At 41.9% G+C, this 15,408-nt stretch overlaps 1 protein-coding gene across 1 annotated transcript; it reads left to right on the plus strand.

The window, feature by feature from the left end:
* Positions 1-460: 460 nt before the first annotated feature.
* On the plus strand, positions 461-15,306 carry LOC147911952 (ferritin, mitochondrial-like). Its single transcript, XM_087426444.1, has 2 exons — positions 461-994; positions 14,524-15,306. The coding sequence occupies exons 1-2, from the start codon at positions 461-463 to the stop codon at positions 15,154-15,156; spliced, it is 1,167 nt and encodes a 388-aa protein (XP_087282570.1). The 3' UTR covers positions 15,157-15,306.
* The last annotated feature ends 102 nt before the right edge of the window (positions 15,307-15,408 follow it).

Below are 15,408 nucleotides of genomic sequence, written 5' to 3' on the forward strand. Positions count from 1 at the left end.
TGGCCTTGTAGAAGTCAACGTGGTTGAGGCTAACATACCACCCAGCAAAGTGCTGACTAGAAATAATGTTTTTAAAAGAGCCACCTTGAAAATCCTGGAAAAGCAAAGATTAAATCACGAAATAGTAAATCACTAAAGAGGCAGGAAAGGCAAATGCTCGGCTGGTCTCTCTACTGCAAGCCCACAGCCAGCCAAGATGACCAATCATGACGTTCAGTTGCCACCCTGACACTTGCCGTGGCTTCAGAGTCCTCAGCACAGCTCTCCAGGGAGTTTCTAGTATCCAACAGGCCAGCAAGACAAACTCGTGTTTGCTGTCCCAGGTGGGGCAAGTTTCTGGGCTCGAGTGTAGTATATGTGCAGTTCGCAGGCCTTACATCCTGCATGTAGCTGCCTCTGCCCCATTTCCTCTCTCACTGCGATAACAGCAGCAGAGCAGTAATAACAGCAGCTGGCGCCAATGAGCCATTCTATGTGCAAGGCATTAAGCGATTCACATGCATCGTCGCATTTCATCTTCCAAACAGGGCTGAAGGGGAGCAGTACACATGTGGAAACCACAGCTGAGGTTCAACAATGGGTCACAGTCGTGCAGCCAGGAAGTGGACGAGCCGGGGTTGAGTCCAGGCTGCCTCACTTGAAAACCCTTGCTCTAACCTCCCACTCCCTTGAGGTCCTCCAGGGCATCACGTGTTCTCGCCTCAGCAGCCAAAAGCAGAACAATGCCGTCACCCTCATGCCCACCCCACACCCACAATTCCCAGATGTCACTCCCCCTGCCCACCCGCAGCTCACAACTCTGCAGGAAATTCCGGGTTGGCAACTTGACCTGCCACCCTGGAAAGGCCCTGGTCCTTTACTCTGGAGTCCCCCTCCAGCCAGCTGGGAAAGAGCCCCATATACCCAGATAGGCAAGCCAACCCAATGGCAGCAGGCAGTTGGGCACACGGTGAGGGAGGTGACACTCACTGTGTGCAGTGCTGGAGGAAGCTGGGTGAGCTCGGGAATGTGGGGGAAACATGAAGGGAGGCTGATGAGAGGCACGTGCTCTGATTTGGAGCCGAGGTTGGCTTCTCTGAGGCACCGATAATTCCTCCACACCCTGCGGAAGGGTCAGCTTCTGAAAGGGCCCATAAAGAAAAAAAGAAATTCTCCTCTGAGCGGCTGTCGAGGTGAGGGAAGGGGTCCGCTCTTCCGTAGCTGGGGTGAGAGATGTCGACAAACCATTCCCGGGATGTGAGGCTTTCTGCCAAGACTGCCTGGATTCCCCTGAGAGCACTGTGGACGGGTTGCACATCCCTGCTGCTGCTGCCGTGTGTGCTGCATTGTCATCCTATTCTGCTGGAGAAGAGAGGAAGGAGCAGATTGTTGTGATCATTTTGGTTCACTGCGTGGTTGATTCTGTTGGCCTGAAAAATGGGTAGTCGTGGAAACTGTGGAAGGCTTGTTCTCGATGGGCCCTACTAGCCTCGTGTTGCCATCCACAGCTTTTGTAACTTACTTTCCAGAATTCTTCCACCTGTGGGTTGCAAACCATTATGGATTCCAAAATCACTTTGGTGGGTCACAACCACAATTTTTTTTTAAAAAAAAAGTAGACTACAATTGAATACAAAGGAAAATATATCAGAGTGCATTGCATATATCAAGTCAATTACTCTTTGGAGGAATTTTTGTTTCAGTTCTATACATTTAGGAGTGTACTGGGTCACAATATAAGATGTATTCTTATTGTGGCTGTGGTCAGAAATGTTTGCAAACTATTGCTAGCCCGGTCTCACCTTGACAGAAGGGAAAAGCTTTTTTTTTTTTTTTTTTTCAGAGGAGGAAAACATTTCTAGTAGTCAAAATTGGACACAAGCCAAATGGTCAACAGTAGAAGAGGTAAGTAAATTGTGGCATAATTATACAATGAGAATATTATAAATATGGCAAAGAAAGTGAATGAACTATAGCTATATGCACAACAGGGATGAATCATATTAACATCATGTTGAACATAAAAAGCAAGATAGAAAAGAATACATACTTTATGATTCAGTTTATATAAAACTTTAAAAGGCAAAACTAAACTCTCTGGTTTAGGATTGCATCTATAGGTGGTAAAACCATAAATGAAAATGATAATTACATACGTCAGGGAAATGGTTACCCCTGGAGGGAAGAGAGTTGTCTATGATAAAGAAAAGATATACCAAGTGGAGAAGACCAGAGGACTGGCAATGTTCCATTTCTTAACCCTGCTGGTGCTTACGTGGAAATTCACTTTAAAATGATTTGTTAAATTGTACATTTACATTATAAGCACTGTTTAGTATGCATATTTCACAATTTTAGAAAAAGATTTTAAGTAGCACATGTAAATAGCACACATGAATTTTACCTTTCAATCATGTTTTTATTAGTTTCTGCAAAATATCTTGCTAATGAAAGATCCACAGAAGCAGTTATACAGTTAAATTATGTCAGGACCTATTCTAGACCAGCAGTGTCCAATAAAACTTTCAGTGATGATGGAAATGTTCTGTATCTACACTGTCCAATAGGAGAGCCCCTAGCCACATGTGGGTCTTGAGCATGTGAAATGTGCCCAGTGCGACTAAGGAACTGAATTTTAAATTGTGTTTAAGTTTTTTAATTTTTGTTATAAATTAAATAATGTTTAAATTTTTCCAGATTTATTTAGATATAATTGAAATACAACATTGTGTAAGCTTAAGGTTTACAACGTGTTCATTTGATACATTTATATATTGCAAAATGATTACCACCATAGCATTGGCTAACACCTCTATCACCTAATATAATTGTCATTTCTTTTTTGTGGTGAAAACATTTGATTTACTCTCTTAGCAACTTTCAAGTATATAATACAATACTATTCAATATAATCACCATACTGTATATGAGATCTCCAGAACTTATTCATCTTGTAACTGGAAGTTTGTACCCTTTGACCAACATCTCCCCATTTCCCCCACCCCCTAGCCTTTGGCAACCATCATTCTACTTTATGAGTTTACCTTTTTTAGAACTTATAGCCACATATAAGTGATATAATACAGTATTTGTCTTTGTCTTTCTCTGTCTGATTTATTTCATTTATGATAATGTTTAAATTTGGTGCTAGTGGGTACCATATTGGACGACACTAGTCTAACCTATTTGGTAGGTTATAGCAGCCCCCCTTCCTCCATCCCTGGTTTCACTTTCCAAGGTTTCAGTTACCCATGGTCAACCACATTCTGGAAGCAGATGATCCTCCTTCTGACAATATGTCAGAAGATCAACCATAGCCTAATGCTACGTCACAATGCCTATGTCATTCACCTCACCACGTAGGGATTGTATCATCTCACATTATAAGAAGAAGTATGAGTACAGTACAATATATTTTGAGAGACCACATTCACATAACTTTTATTACAGCATATTGTTATAATTGTCCTATTTTCTTATTGTTGTTGTTAATCTCTTACTGTGCCTAATTTATAAATTAAACTTTATCATAGGTATGTATGTATAGGAAAAAACATAGTATATAAAGGGTTCAGTACTATCTGTGGTTTTAGGCATCCACTGGGGGTCTTAGAACATATCCCCTGTAGATAAGGGGGAACTACTCTATAATCAAAAGAATGTACTCTTTGTTTTTAGACAAACTTAAGTTTGAATCCTACCTATGTCACTACCAGCCATGAGACTTTAGGTAGGTTACTTGGCTTCTCTGACACTCAACACAGACATCTATAAAATGGAAATGAGAAGAGATACTTCTTAATCTTGATGTGAATACTGTATTAAATTAATTTATGCAAAGCATCCAGCTCAGCACCTGCCAATAGTTGATACTGAAGAAATGTTGGTTTCCTTCCCAGACCTACTTGGTTATCTTGAAACTGTGTGACCTCCAAATTAGGTCTGGATGAGACTTAGTGAAATCTACCCTGCATCTCTAATAGCAGTTCCAAGGATCTATTTGCAGGGCAGCAGAACCATCATTGCAGCTCTTTAGCAGAGCTTCTTCCATAGCTCAAACTCCTAAGAAACATTTATGCCCATGATTCCAAGAAGAAACACATATCCAAACACCAGTCCAGCCCTTAAATATAGAAAAAGACCACCTACCCACATAATTTTTTTTTGTCTTGTTTCTTAGACTCAAGTTTATACATTTTATCTGTAGCAACAAGATGCATTATTTATTTCTTCCCTAAGAAAATAATTCTTCAGAGTTTTTCCCATTTGGTATGAAGTGGTCCCATCCCTTAATATATGTTACTGAAACAATTTATATTGCTTCTCAACTTTTTTATTTTTATTTTTTATTTTTATTTCTAACATGTTTTAAGATGTGACCAGAAGCCCTGACAAATTTTCCACTGTGTAAAAAATGGAATTCTCATTCACAATCCTTCTTCACATGAGGCTTCTCAATTTATATATGTATATATCCACCTAGCCAGACATTTTTTATCTCAGCTACACTGACTCATTTGCTGAAGTTTATGTAAAAATGTTCTGGTAGTTGAAGTTGAATGCACACCTCTGTGTGAGCCAATAATGTGAGTCAACACTTTAAAAAGGTAGCACAATTAATCTGAGCTTGTACCATAAACATGTTGTCTCCAAATATGTAGGAAGCCAAGATTCCACTTCACTCTTGACCAGTCAGATCACTAGAACATTTTTCCCAATTCTTTGTACCACATTTAAAAAGAGAGATAAAACTCATGCATTGTGCAGCTACCATGTGCACCCTTCATCATCCCACCAACCCAACAAAGTAGGTATTAATACTCCTCTTCCATGTTTCAGATGAGGGAACTGAGACCAAGCGAGGTTCAATAGGTTGCTCAAGGTCATACAGCTGGTAAGTAGAGGGTCTGGATTCAAACAGATTCTATGTAACTTCATCAAACCTCTTTGCAACTAAAGGAGGGCAAACGGGGTGGAAACGGATTTAGCTATTGAGCCATCTAGGAAGAATTGAAAAGATTGAGTGTGTTTAATCTAAATAAAAGGAACTAAGAGACTGTCAACATATATTTGAGGGATTCTTGTAAGGAAGAGGGAATAGGATCAAGTGAGGTCAGCTCTTCCAATTGTCCTGTTTCTTCCAGTCTCCAAACTCATCTGGGCAACCACCTGGGCTTAAATTGATCTCCCACTTCCCCATACCCTACAAAATCTTTCCACTGAACATCTATACTTCCCATCCTGTGGTTAACGGCCTCCCCTACATCCTCAGCTCTTCTGTGAATATATCCTCCACTTCATGGCCTTCTTTCCTTTCATAAGACCACTTGGCCTGCAGACAACTGAGCTAGAGTAGTTGATTCTCTGACATACCATGGCTATAAGAGTGGGAAGTGGAATAATCTTTGCTCTCGCTCCTCATTGACATTCCTCCACCCACATGCAAATCCTTGTGCTCCTTTGAAGTGCAGGACATTGGGCAGTAACTCCCTCTGCTCCTCTTTTTTGAGGTTATGTACTGACCTCGCAGTTTCTTTACTGAGAATTCGGCCACCTGCGGTACAGCCTCTCTCTCCACACTTGCCTTCATTCTGGGTAAGTTAAGTAGATCCTTCACTCTTCCTTTGCCTTCTCATTCAGAAATCTTCACCTCCCTCCATTTCAGCCACCCATCCTCATAGCCACACTCTGGACCTGGTCATCTCTCAGAAGTACATCATACTTGAAATCTCCATCTCAGACATGAGCCTCAGACCACCACCTCCTGCTCCTCTCTCTTCCTCATTCACTCATGCCCAAGATGACTGTCTTTCAACCTCATCAAGACCTTTAGTTTCTTTTTGACTCTTACTTTGCTTCCCTCTTGTGTTCACTTCTTGGTGTTCTGCCCATCTTATGCTCTACCATCCATCACTTCAGCCATTCTCTTGCATATATTCTGAATTCCCTCACACACTGTCCTTCTCTACCCTCTGCCAGGCAGAACTCCTATCCTGATCAATTCAACTGCCATCATCCTCTACGCTTGCACATGGGTTGCTAAGGAAAGCTACCAAAATTAGCTGCAGATTCATACCACTACTGATTTATAATCTCTGAGTCCTTAATAATAATAAACTGGGTCCTTAACTCAGCCTGGGAATCATTTTGTGTTTCTACAGTCAAGTTTCCTCTTCTGAACAGCAGATACAGTATTGAAAACTGTCCTGAAACATCCACCCACTACTTCATTTTCAACAGATGACTTTGCCTGCTCTTTCTATGGAAACCACAAAGAGGAAGTCCCTCGATCTCCTGCCACCAGCCCTACAAACCTTCCTGCATCTGCACTCTTTTTCCCTCCATTTACAAGAGAAGAGGCCCCTCCTCCTGTCTAAGGCTGCTTCCACTTCCTTCCTTCCATGTGCTCAGGAACTTTGCTCTATCAAGGATCCTCCACGTTTAGCCTCTCCCTGTGTCCTAGGTCCTTCTCAACAACATTTACAAGCTCCTTTTTAAAAAGAAAATGAAACCCAATTCCTTTGGTGTCTGCATGTCTTCTCGATTCCAGACAAGTTCTCTCTCCCTTTCTATCACAGCCAGCTATTCTGAGGTGACTCCCCTCCCTCACCTCAGCCCATTAACATCTGGATCCCCTCGTTGCTGTCCACTGAAGCCTCTCACTGAGGTCACTAATGACTCCTTATTGCTAAATCCAGGGGTTACTTATTAGTCTGTCTCATACTTAAACTCCTGACATCAAATGACTGATACCTGAGACTCCAGTGGCTGCCAAGCCCTATAGTTGCAGGTTTGCCCTTTCTTTTCTGACTGTCTTTCCTCGTCTCCATTTCAGACTCCTCTTCTACTTTCCTTCAAACCAAGGTCTCCAAGAAGCGTCTGCCCTGGGCCTTCTCATTTCTTACTGCTGCATTCTCCCATGACCTTGTTCACCTTCTACTTACTGATGACACCCACACCTATGTCCCAGCCAGACCTCATTATTGAGCTCCACATTTGTACATCCAGGTAACCAGCCAACGCTTCCCCTTGGAGATCTCCCCTTCCCAACCCTCCTAAACTCAATCCTGTGCAAAACTGAATTCATTACCTTTCTCCACATAATGGTTGTTCTTCCTGGCATTTTTTCTCCAGGAGATGGAATTACAATTAACCCAACTGCCCAAGCCAGAAACCGGAGGTCAGCCTTGATTCCTTCTTGTCCCTCAATCTCATCCAACTAACTCCTCAGACAACAAATCCTGGCAATATTACTTATTAGTCCTTCCCTTTCTCTCCATCGCCATTTTTCTAGTCTATTCTAGTCTAATTCACATCACTACCATCTCTCACAGTGGTGGTAAAATGTATATTTGCTATATTGTTTGAGAATATTCAATTCTGCTGTAAAAGACAAGAAAACAAATGAGAGGCATGGAACTCAAGATGTGTTAGGCGTAGATAAGTAAGTTATTAACCTGGAAGACATGTGAGATAAAGTAAATAGAGCATACATGTGTAAACATGGCTAGAAAAGGATGGAAGGACCAAGGAAACACTAATACTCTTGATATATATGATAAATAAACATGAGGTGCATGCGGCGTACTATTTTTATATCAGGATTATGAGACACTTCATATTTATGAAGTCTCACTTCAGCCACTCACTGACATCACCAATCCTGGCCCCATGAGTCCTATTCCTAAGAAATGCAAATAAAACCCCTAGCTGTTCAGCAGACTTATTGACAAGCTACAGCTGTGGCCAGCTATACTTGTCTCTGCATCTCTCAGAGAAAGTGTGTGCCATTGGTCCCAGGCTCATTCTGTCTATAGACTCCTAGTTCAAACCTCAGCTCTGGTGCTTGTAACTACACCATCATCAGGGAAGGCTGATGCAACAGAGAGAGAGAGACAGGACCTATACCCACCGCATATCTCAGGATTCAGGAAGTGTGGTCCTTCTGCTTGTTTGTACCCTGTAATCTGTGTATAAACCTACCTCACCTCTTTCTTCTTGACATTTGCTGAGTGTTTTAAAATTTATTTGACAAACTATGTGATTCAAGCTTTTTCATATGATCTGTGGGTTTTTCTTTTCTGTGATCTCTGGGATAGCTTGCCCGGTAGTGTACTTGGAGGTCACCACTGCATCATGATGGATAGAATCCTACACTACAGATAGAACACATTAATGGCCCCTATACATACAGCCTTTGTTATATGACTTTACAGCTCCTCCCATCAAGGGGCAAAATGTATTTTCTTTTCAATTTCCTTTGAAATTGAGCTCAGCCATGTGGCATGCTTTGTCCAACGGGCTGTTAGCAGACGTGATGCTAGCAGAGGCTTGAAAGAGCACTTGTCTGTTTGGGCTTGCTCTCCTGCACCTCTTCCATCTCTAAGAGAAGGTTGTGCCTGAGTTTGCTTTCTGGCTGGCCCCAGGAGGAGGATAAAAGAGACATGGAGTGGAGCCATGCCCAGTCAAACCCAGTCTAGATCAGTTGACTCCCGGTTGGCTGCAGATATGTGAGTGAGCTCAGCCAAGGCCAGCAGAACTGTTTAGCTGAGCTCAGCCTAGATTAACCAATGCCCAACTGATCCACATACTCATGAGAAATAATAACTAGATTTATTTTAAGCCACTGATTTTGGGGTAATTTGTTACACAGTAATATTCAACTTATATACTTACCTAGACACATTTAGTAGCCTCCTAACTTTTATTCCTGCTTAGAGTGCTCCCTTCCAATTCTTTTTCTTACTGAAGTCATAGTGTTCTTCTAAGACACAGATCTGATTACCTTACTCCCCTTCTTAAAAAACTTCAGTGAATCACCATTATCTTTAGAATACATAACAAACTCCTCCATAGTCTGGCCCCCTGATTGTTCATCTAACTGCTGCATATCTTGGCACTACCTTCCTCCCTCTCTAAATTTTTACTACATTGAACTATTTGCAGAGTCCTCACTGATCCATTTTCTCTCTTCCCTTCATGCCTTTTAATATGCTGTTTTCTCTACAGAGCACACTCTTAAAATTGGCATTTACTGGCCGTTAATTCTTCTCATTCATCAGATCTCAACCTTGAAATCAGTTCTTCTAGGAAATCTTCTCTTGTCTCCAAGACCTAGTTAAATGCCACTCCTATTTAGTGACATTGCCCTGTACTTCCCCTGTTATACCACTTACTACACTATATGGTAATTGCCTGTGAGTACTTCTGCATCATCCACTAGGCTATGAGTTCCACCAAGAATGGGAAGACCATGTTTGTCATGGTCACTGATGTTTCCATAATACCTTGTATGGTATATTGATTGCATTAATGGTACCAAGTAAACGTTTCTTAGTCATTCAGGCTGCTGTAAGAAAATACCATAGACTGCATGGCTTATAAACAACAAATTTATTTCTCACAATTCTGGAGGCTGGGAAATCTAAGATCAAGGTATCAGCAGATTCAGTGTGGTGAGGACCTGCTTCCTGGTTTATAGATGACCATCTTTTTGCTGGGTCCTCACATGGTGGAAGGGACAATGGAGCTCTCTGGGGTCTCTAATCCCATTGATGTGGGCTCTAATCTCCCCCCAAAGGCCCCACCTCCAAATACCATCAAATTGAGAATCAGGTTTTAACATATGAATTTTGAGGGGACACACTCAGTCTTGAGAAAATGCTTTCCCTATATCCATACCTTTTGTCTGTAACTTTGTAGTCCCCTCTCACTCTAGCTTTGGACCTGGCCAGGTGACTGGCTTTGCACAAGAGAATGTTAGTGAATGTGATGCAAGCAGAGGCTTGAAAAGCCTGTGCGTGTTTCTACTTGCTCTTTTGTACGATTGGTTTTGCTCAATCTCGCACTTTTGCCTCATTGTGAAAGAATGTTCAGATTAGCTTTCTGGAAGGATAAGAGAAACTCATGGAGAAGAGGTGAGGCCATCCTAGATCAGCCAAGAGCTAGTTGACTTTCAAAGATATGAAAGAATCCAATTAAGATCCACAGAACTGCCTCCCCAAACCAAAGATGAGTGCAGATGCATGAGTCAGCCTGGTCAAGACCAGATGAATCACTCAGCCGAACCATAGACCTAGGAGCAATAATAAATGGCTATTATTTTAAGCCATTGTGTCTTGGAGTAGTTTGTTATGCAGCATTTTTGTAGCAAAAGATGATAGTATATCCAGCCCCTAACTTCATTTCTGCTGCTCTTTCTTCACAACATCTTTAAAATGAGTTTTCTCAATCAAAATGGTGATGTAATAACTTCTCCTGCTTGTTTTTTCATTTTGCTTCTTTCACTTCACTTATCATAGTCCACTTTTCTCTTGGTCATCTCTCAGAACTTTTCAGTTGATGGTCCTTGAAACTCTGACTCTATTTTCCTTCTTTCCTACTTTCTAATTTCTTACATAAATCTTTTTTTCAAATTATTTTTACAAATACCTTTTGGCAGTTTTAATTTTTATCTTATATTCTATTCTTTATCTCACTCTTATCCACTCAGGGGTATACTAGAGCTATCTTGTACTGGCTCGCAAGAACTAATTGTTAGATTTTCAGAAATTTTGTGAGCCATTTATTAAACACAAACATCCTTGAAATAGCTGTAGTGGAAGTATTTATACCATAGAAATTGTCAGACTCTAAAAGTCAGGGCTCCCTCCCAACCTACAGAGATTCAGTTGTTAAATATTTACCAGAACACCATTGTACATACTCTTTATATTTTATTACTGAAACTCACTACCTTTCTAATCTCTATCAGAGGGGCAGATGCACTGCTTGTGGGTTGGAGTACTGAGGAGAGGCAGGTAAAGGTGGTGGAACCTCTAGCCTTTGATTCCCTATTTATCTGTATCTCATGAATGCAGGGATTTCTACAGCACTATTTCTGTAGACTGTCTTCTCTTAAGTGGAAAAAGCATACGTGGTTGGATGTGACCAAAAGTCTAGCAAAACTTTTTCTTTATAGGTGCTATAATGGAAATTAGTCAATCCTTAGTTAACCAATCTTCAAAGCCTCTTTTATTAAAGGAATCCACCATTGTATCAGAAGATGAAAAACTGAAATAATTATTCTCTTTGATCCCTGGCAGCTGGAGAAAGACCACAAACATAATGACATGCTCCCAGGACTTTGTATCTGGAGGTGGTGATGAAAAAGAATTAGGAGAGTTTAGAATTAATTCTACTGCCAGTAGAATTGGTGGCAGATGCCCCTTACCCAGATGTTTCCCTTTAGCATTACCTTGGCTTTCTGACATGCCAGCTCCCCTCTGTTCTTGCCTATTTTCCACTCCTCGTTTTCCAGCCTTCCTGCCAATTCTTCAAGGCATTGTATACCTTTCCAGTAAATTCTATTTTGATGGAGTTAATCAAAGTCAGTTTCTATTGTTTGCAATTAAGTTCCATGGCTGAAACAAGGGATGTGCTAAAAAATCCTCGAGGGTGCTTCCAGTGGATATCAGGGCCATTGAGTGGGTGTTGGTGCCACCAGCTGGATGTTAGTGCCTAGTTTATGTAGTCAGGCTTCCACCAAAGGAATTCACTAAATTGAAAAGAATGTAGCTTTCACATTCAATTATGGTTTTTCTATAATACTTGAGCTCTTCAAAGAACTAATATAAAAATAAAGTATGTGGTAGTAAAATAGGATATATAATTTAGAGAAAGAGATACAGCCACTGAGAGAAATGAGATAGATATTTTTCTCATTAATTTTTAACTATTCTCAATCACAGTTTGACCTAACATTTCCCCCCAACTCCCTTTGCTTAAATAGAGTGACATTAACTTAATATTTCTGGGCTGCTCCTTCTCTGGGTGATTGTCTTTGGTTTCTGAAAAATCTTAAACAACTTTGCATCAAAAGCACTAGCACCATTTACCATTTGATCTAGTAAGAGGGAGATATAGTAATGACTATATTTTCTTAATATCTGGACTAGTATAAGAAGAATGGCCAGATCAGGCTTCCTTGTGATGTTTAGCAGAAAGTAGGACTCTGGATATCTCTTTTATTTTTTCTTGTGGCAAAGCAAATGCAAAAGAAAATGTACTTGGTGGCAAGGTACTTCTGGTCTTTGTGAAAAACCCATAAAGTTTTCTTTTTAATTTCTAATTAAAAGCAAGTTTTACTCTGCCAGGAGAGCCTTGAGCATTCTTACACTTCTTTCTAGCACAGTTGATTGAAATTTCTTACTCTTGATAGCTGGAGTTCATAAAATACTCATCTGCCTCACATTCAGCTGCATTTGCTGTTTGCAGTACTGCAACGGGTTTATGTCCAAAAAACTCAGGCATTCCAATGAATTTTATTTTACACTCTTCTCAATAAAAGAAAAAGAAAGATTGTATGTTTATAATTGTAGAAACTGCATTACAAGTTTTCTCCTGACAGGAGAGAGTTTGCATTTCTGACACCTTGTTTCTCCTCCACTATCATGTTCTTCCAGTGCAGGTGTCATGGGACACATTCATATCTTGATATGACCATTGGCCTACAACTTTATATTCTATGTGCATCAGCCCAGTAGGTGATAGGGATATGCTTGGAAGCCATTTCTACATACTAGAACAAGTAGTAATAGCCTAATCATTCACAGAAATTATTGTCAACCACATACATATACTCCACTGACTAAATCCATACTCCTATCCTAGGTATGTTCCTAGGATCCCTCCAACGCCTTTGAGTGTGGGGCGTTTCCTGCTATTAGTAGGGGCCCTCAGGTTTAAGCTTCATTTGCCTCACAGTAAATCCATCTCTTCTTTTGATGTGAGATTGATATTATTTTTTTTCTCCAAATGGATAGCCAAATGTCTCAGCATCATTTATTGAGTAATCTATTCTTTCTTAATCAATTTGCAGAGTCACTGTTATCATATACTAAATTCTTTTCATTTTCCCTCAATGCTGGGAAACAAAATCAGTCTGGTCCTTAGGTGCCTGACCTTAAGCCAACAACAGAAGGCACAAGAGGCAGGGCCCATGACCACTGAGCCAGTCAGCTGTGGTAAGGGAGATGTGGGTCATGTAAGAACAGGGTAGGGCACCCGCTGGAACCACATAATTGGAGTATGTGTTTGTGTTGGGCAGTTTCCCAGAAAAGGATGATCCTATTCCAGAACTGGTAGTGGGGCTGAGAAGATGGTACAAGGGATGGTACCATTTCATCTTCCCTGTTGGAGTATGAACTGCCCCCTCGCTTTCCTGGGACATCCTATCCTTTGGCAAGGCCAAGTTTCTCTTACTCAGCTACACAGGACAGTCTCTCCTTGCTCATGTATGCTTATTTTCAACTAGACTCTATTTTGTAAGGTCTTATGAAGATCATCTTCCCCCCTCCATCTCTCAACAGTTGGCTGCACATAAGTCCCAAATAATTGCTTACTGGTTATATATACCTCTTTGGCTTAACTAAACCAACACTTCTCAAATTCGGACTATAATTCTTCGTACCTGATTTTTGAATCTGGAGTGAGGGGCGGGGGTGGTATGTCAGATAATTTTCAGGGTCCGTGTTCTACATTTAGTGGCCAGCAACAGACTTGGACCTGTTTCTTGTAGAAACTAACACACAGAACAATGGGGATCATCATTGGTCCTTAAAGCTCTCCTGACAGTTATTTTATGATTGAGCATGTGTGTTCAAAAATCCAATACCTCAGTTGTACTTTATATTCTACAAGGAGTTCAAATGATTCCTCTGTCACATGTGGCCAGAGACTATGACTCCCTTGTGGAGAGTTCTAGTCTAGCAGTGGCCCCAGTGACCAATTTGCTGCTTATTAAATGACCAGTTTCACCCAAGGAGGAGTGTGGAAGAAGTGCTACAGGAGGAAGGTGAACAGCAGAAGTCTTGGTGGTGGGGGCTGCTCTACTGTATTGTGTTGGTCTCAGCCTATTGCTAGTGATGCTATTGACTAGAAATGCCTGGGGTTCTCACTTGGGCCCATACTACTCGTGGCAAGCCTCTGCAGACATTTGAAAAGTAAAATGGACATCACAACTGTAGATAAGATCCATGCTAATTACCTAGGTTAATCAAACGAGTGCTTTACTCCTAAAAATGAATGGACAAATGTTTGCCAGATATATAAGAAAGTGAAACAGAAGATCATGATGAACTAACAGAACTATTTCTGATAAGTAAATATATATATATATATATATATAATACAGAAAACAGAAGAGAACTTTACCAAAAAATCCAAATTCATATTTTCAGAATTTTAAGGAGGACGATGGGGTTTTTGAATGAAAACACGGTGCTATAAAAGGGAGTAATTTGAGAACAAGAGAAAGTCCTTGGAAAACAGAAATATTATTGCCAAATTAAAAACTCAATAGATGCCGAGTGCTCAGCACCGAGTCGCCCTGTCTCACCTAGGCTCTGACGGAACCTGGAACACCGCGCTCCCGCCCTTCCCCCTCTTCCCCCACCCCCACCCCATAACGTAACGAAACGTAACGTAACGTAACGGATACTCTCTCCTTCTCCCCGCCCGCCGTAACGGACTCCATTTTGGTCGCAGACCGCAGCTGCCGCCTAGCTGGAGCCCACCCGACCGCGCCTTCCTCGTCCACTCTGGGAACACTCCGAGGCCTCCTTCGCCTTCGCGCCCGCACCACCAGCCAAGACAACCGCGCCGCCGTCGCAGGTGCTCCAGAACTACCACGCCGACTGCGAGGCCGCCATCAACAGCCAGATCTGCGTGGAGCTGTACGCCTCCTACGTGTACCTAGCGATGGCCTATTACTTCGACAGGGACGACGTGGCCCTGAAGAACTTCTCCCAGTTCTTCCTGCAGCTGTCGCGTGCAAAGAGGGAGCACACCCAGAGGCTGATGCAGCTGCAGAACATGCGCGGAGCCCACCTCCGCCTCTGCGACATCAAGAAGTCAGACCGCGACGACTGGGAGAGCGGCCTGAAGGCCCTGGAGTGCACTCTGCACGTGGAGAAGAGCGTGACCCAGACCCTGCTCGATCTGCACCAGCTGGCCACCCACAAGAAGGACGTCCACCTGTGCGACTACCTGGAGGGTCACTACCTGAAGGAGCAGGTCAGGTTGATCAAAGAGTTGGGGGGCCATATCACCAACCTGCGCAAGATGGGGGCCCCAGAAAACGGCATGGCAGAGTACCTCTTTGACAAGCTCACCCTGGGCAACAGCAACAAGAACTGAGTTTGGACTGCCTTCCCTGGGGTGCTTGGTGACTTCCCCTGGTCACCATACTGAGCATGCATATTGCAGTATTGCCCTTGCAAAACGTTCACTTAAGTTTTCTTTCTTGCAATTTTACCATTTTATTCCAATAAAGTTATTTGGTTCCTAAATAAATAAAGGTCTCGCTTCTTGTGTGCAAATCTCACCTTTTAAGTTTTAAGACAGGTATCCAGGAGTCTCTCCTTATGACCCATCCGCATGCAGTTCAGG

Source organism: Ceratotherium simum, chromosome X, assembly GCF_057802395.1.
Source record: "Ceratotherium simum simum isolate JZ-2026a chromosome X, ASM5780239v1, whole genome shotgun sequence".
NCBI classification, from domain to species: Eukaryota; Metazoa; Chordata; class Mammalia; order Perissodactyla; family Rhinocerotidae; genus Ceratotherium; species Ceratotherium simum.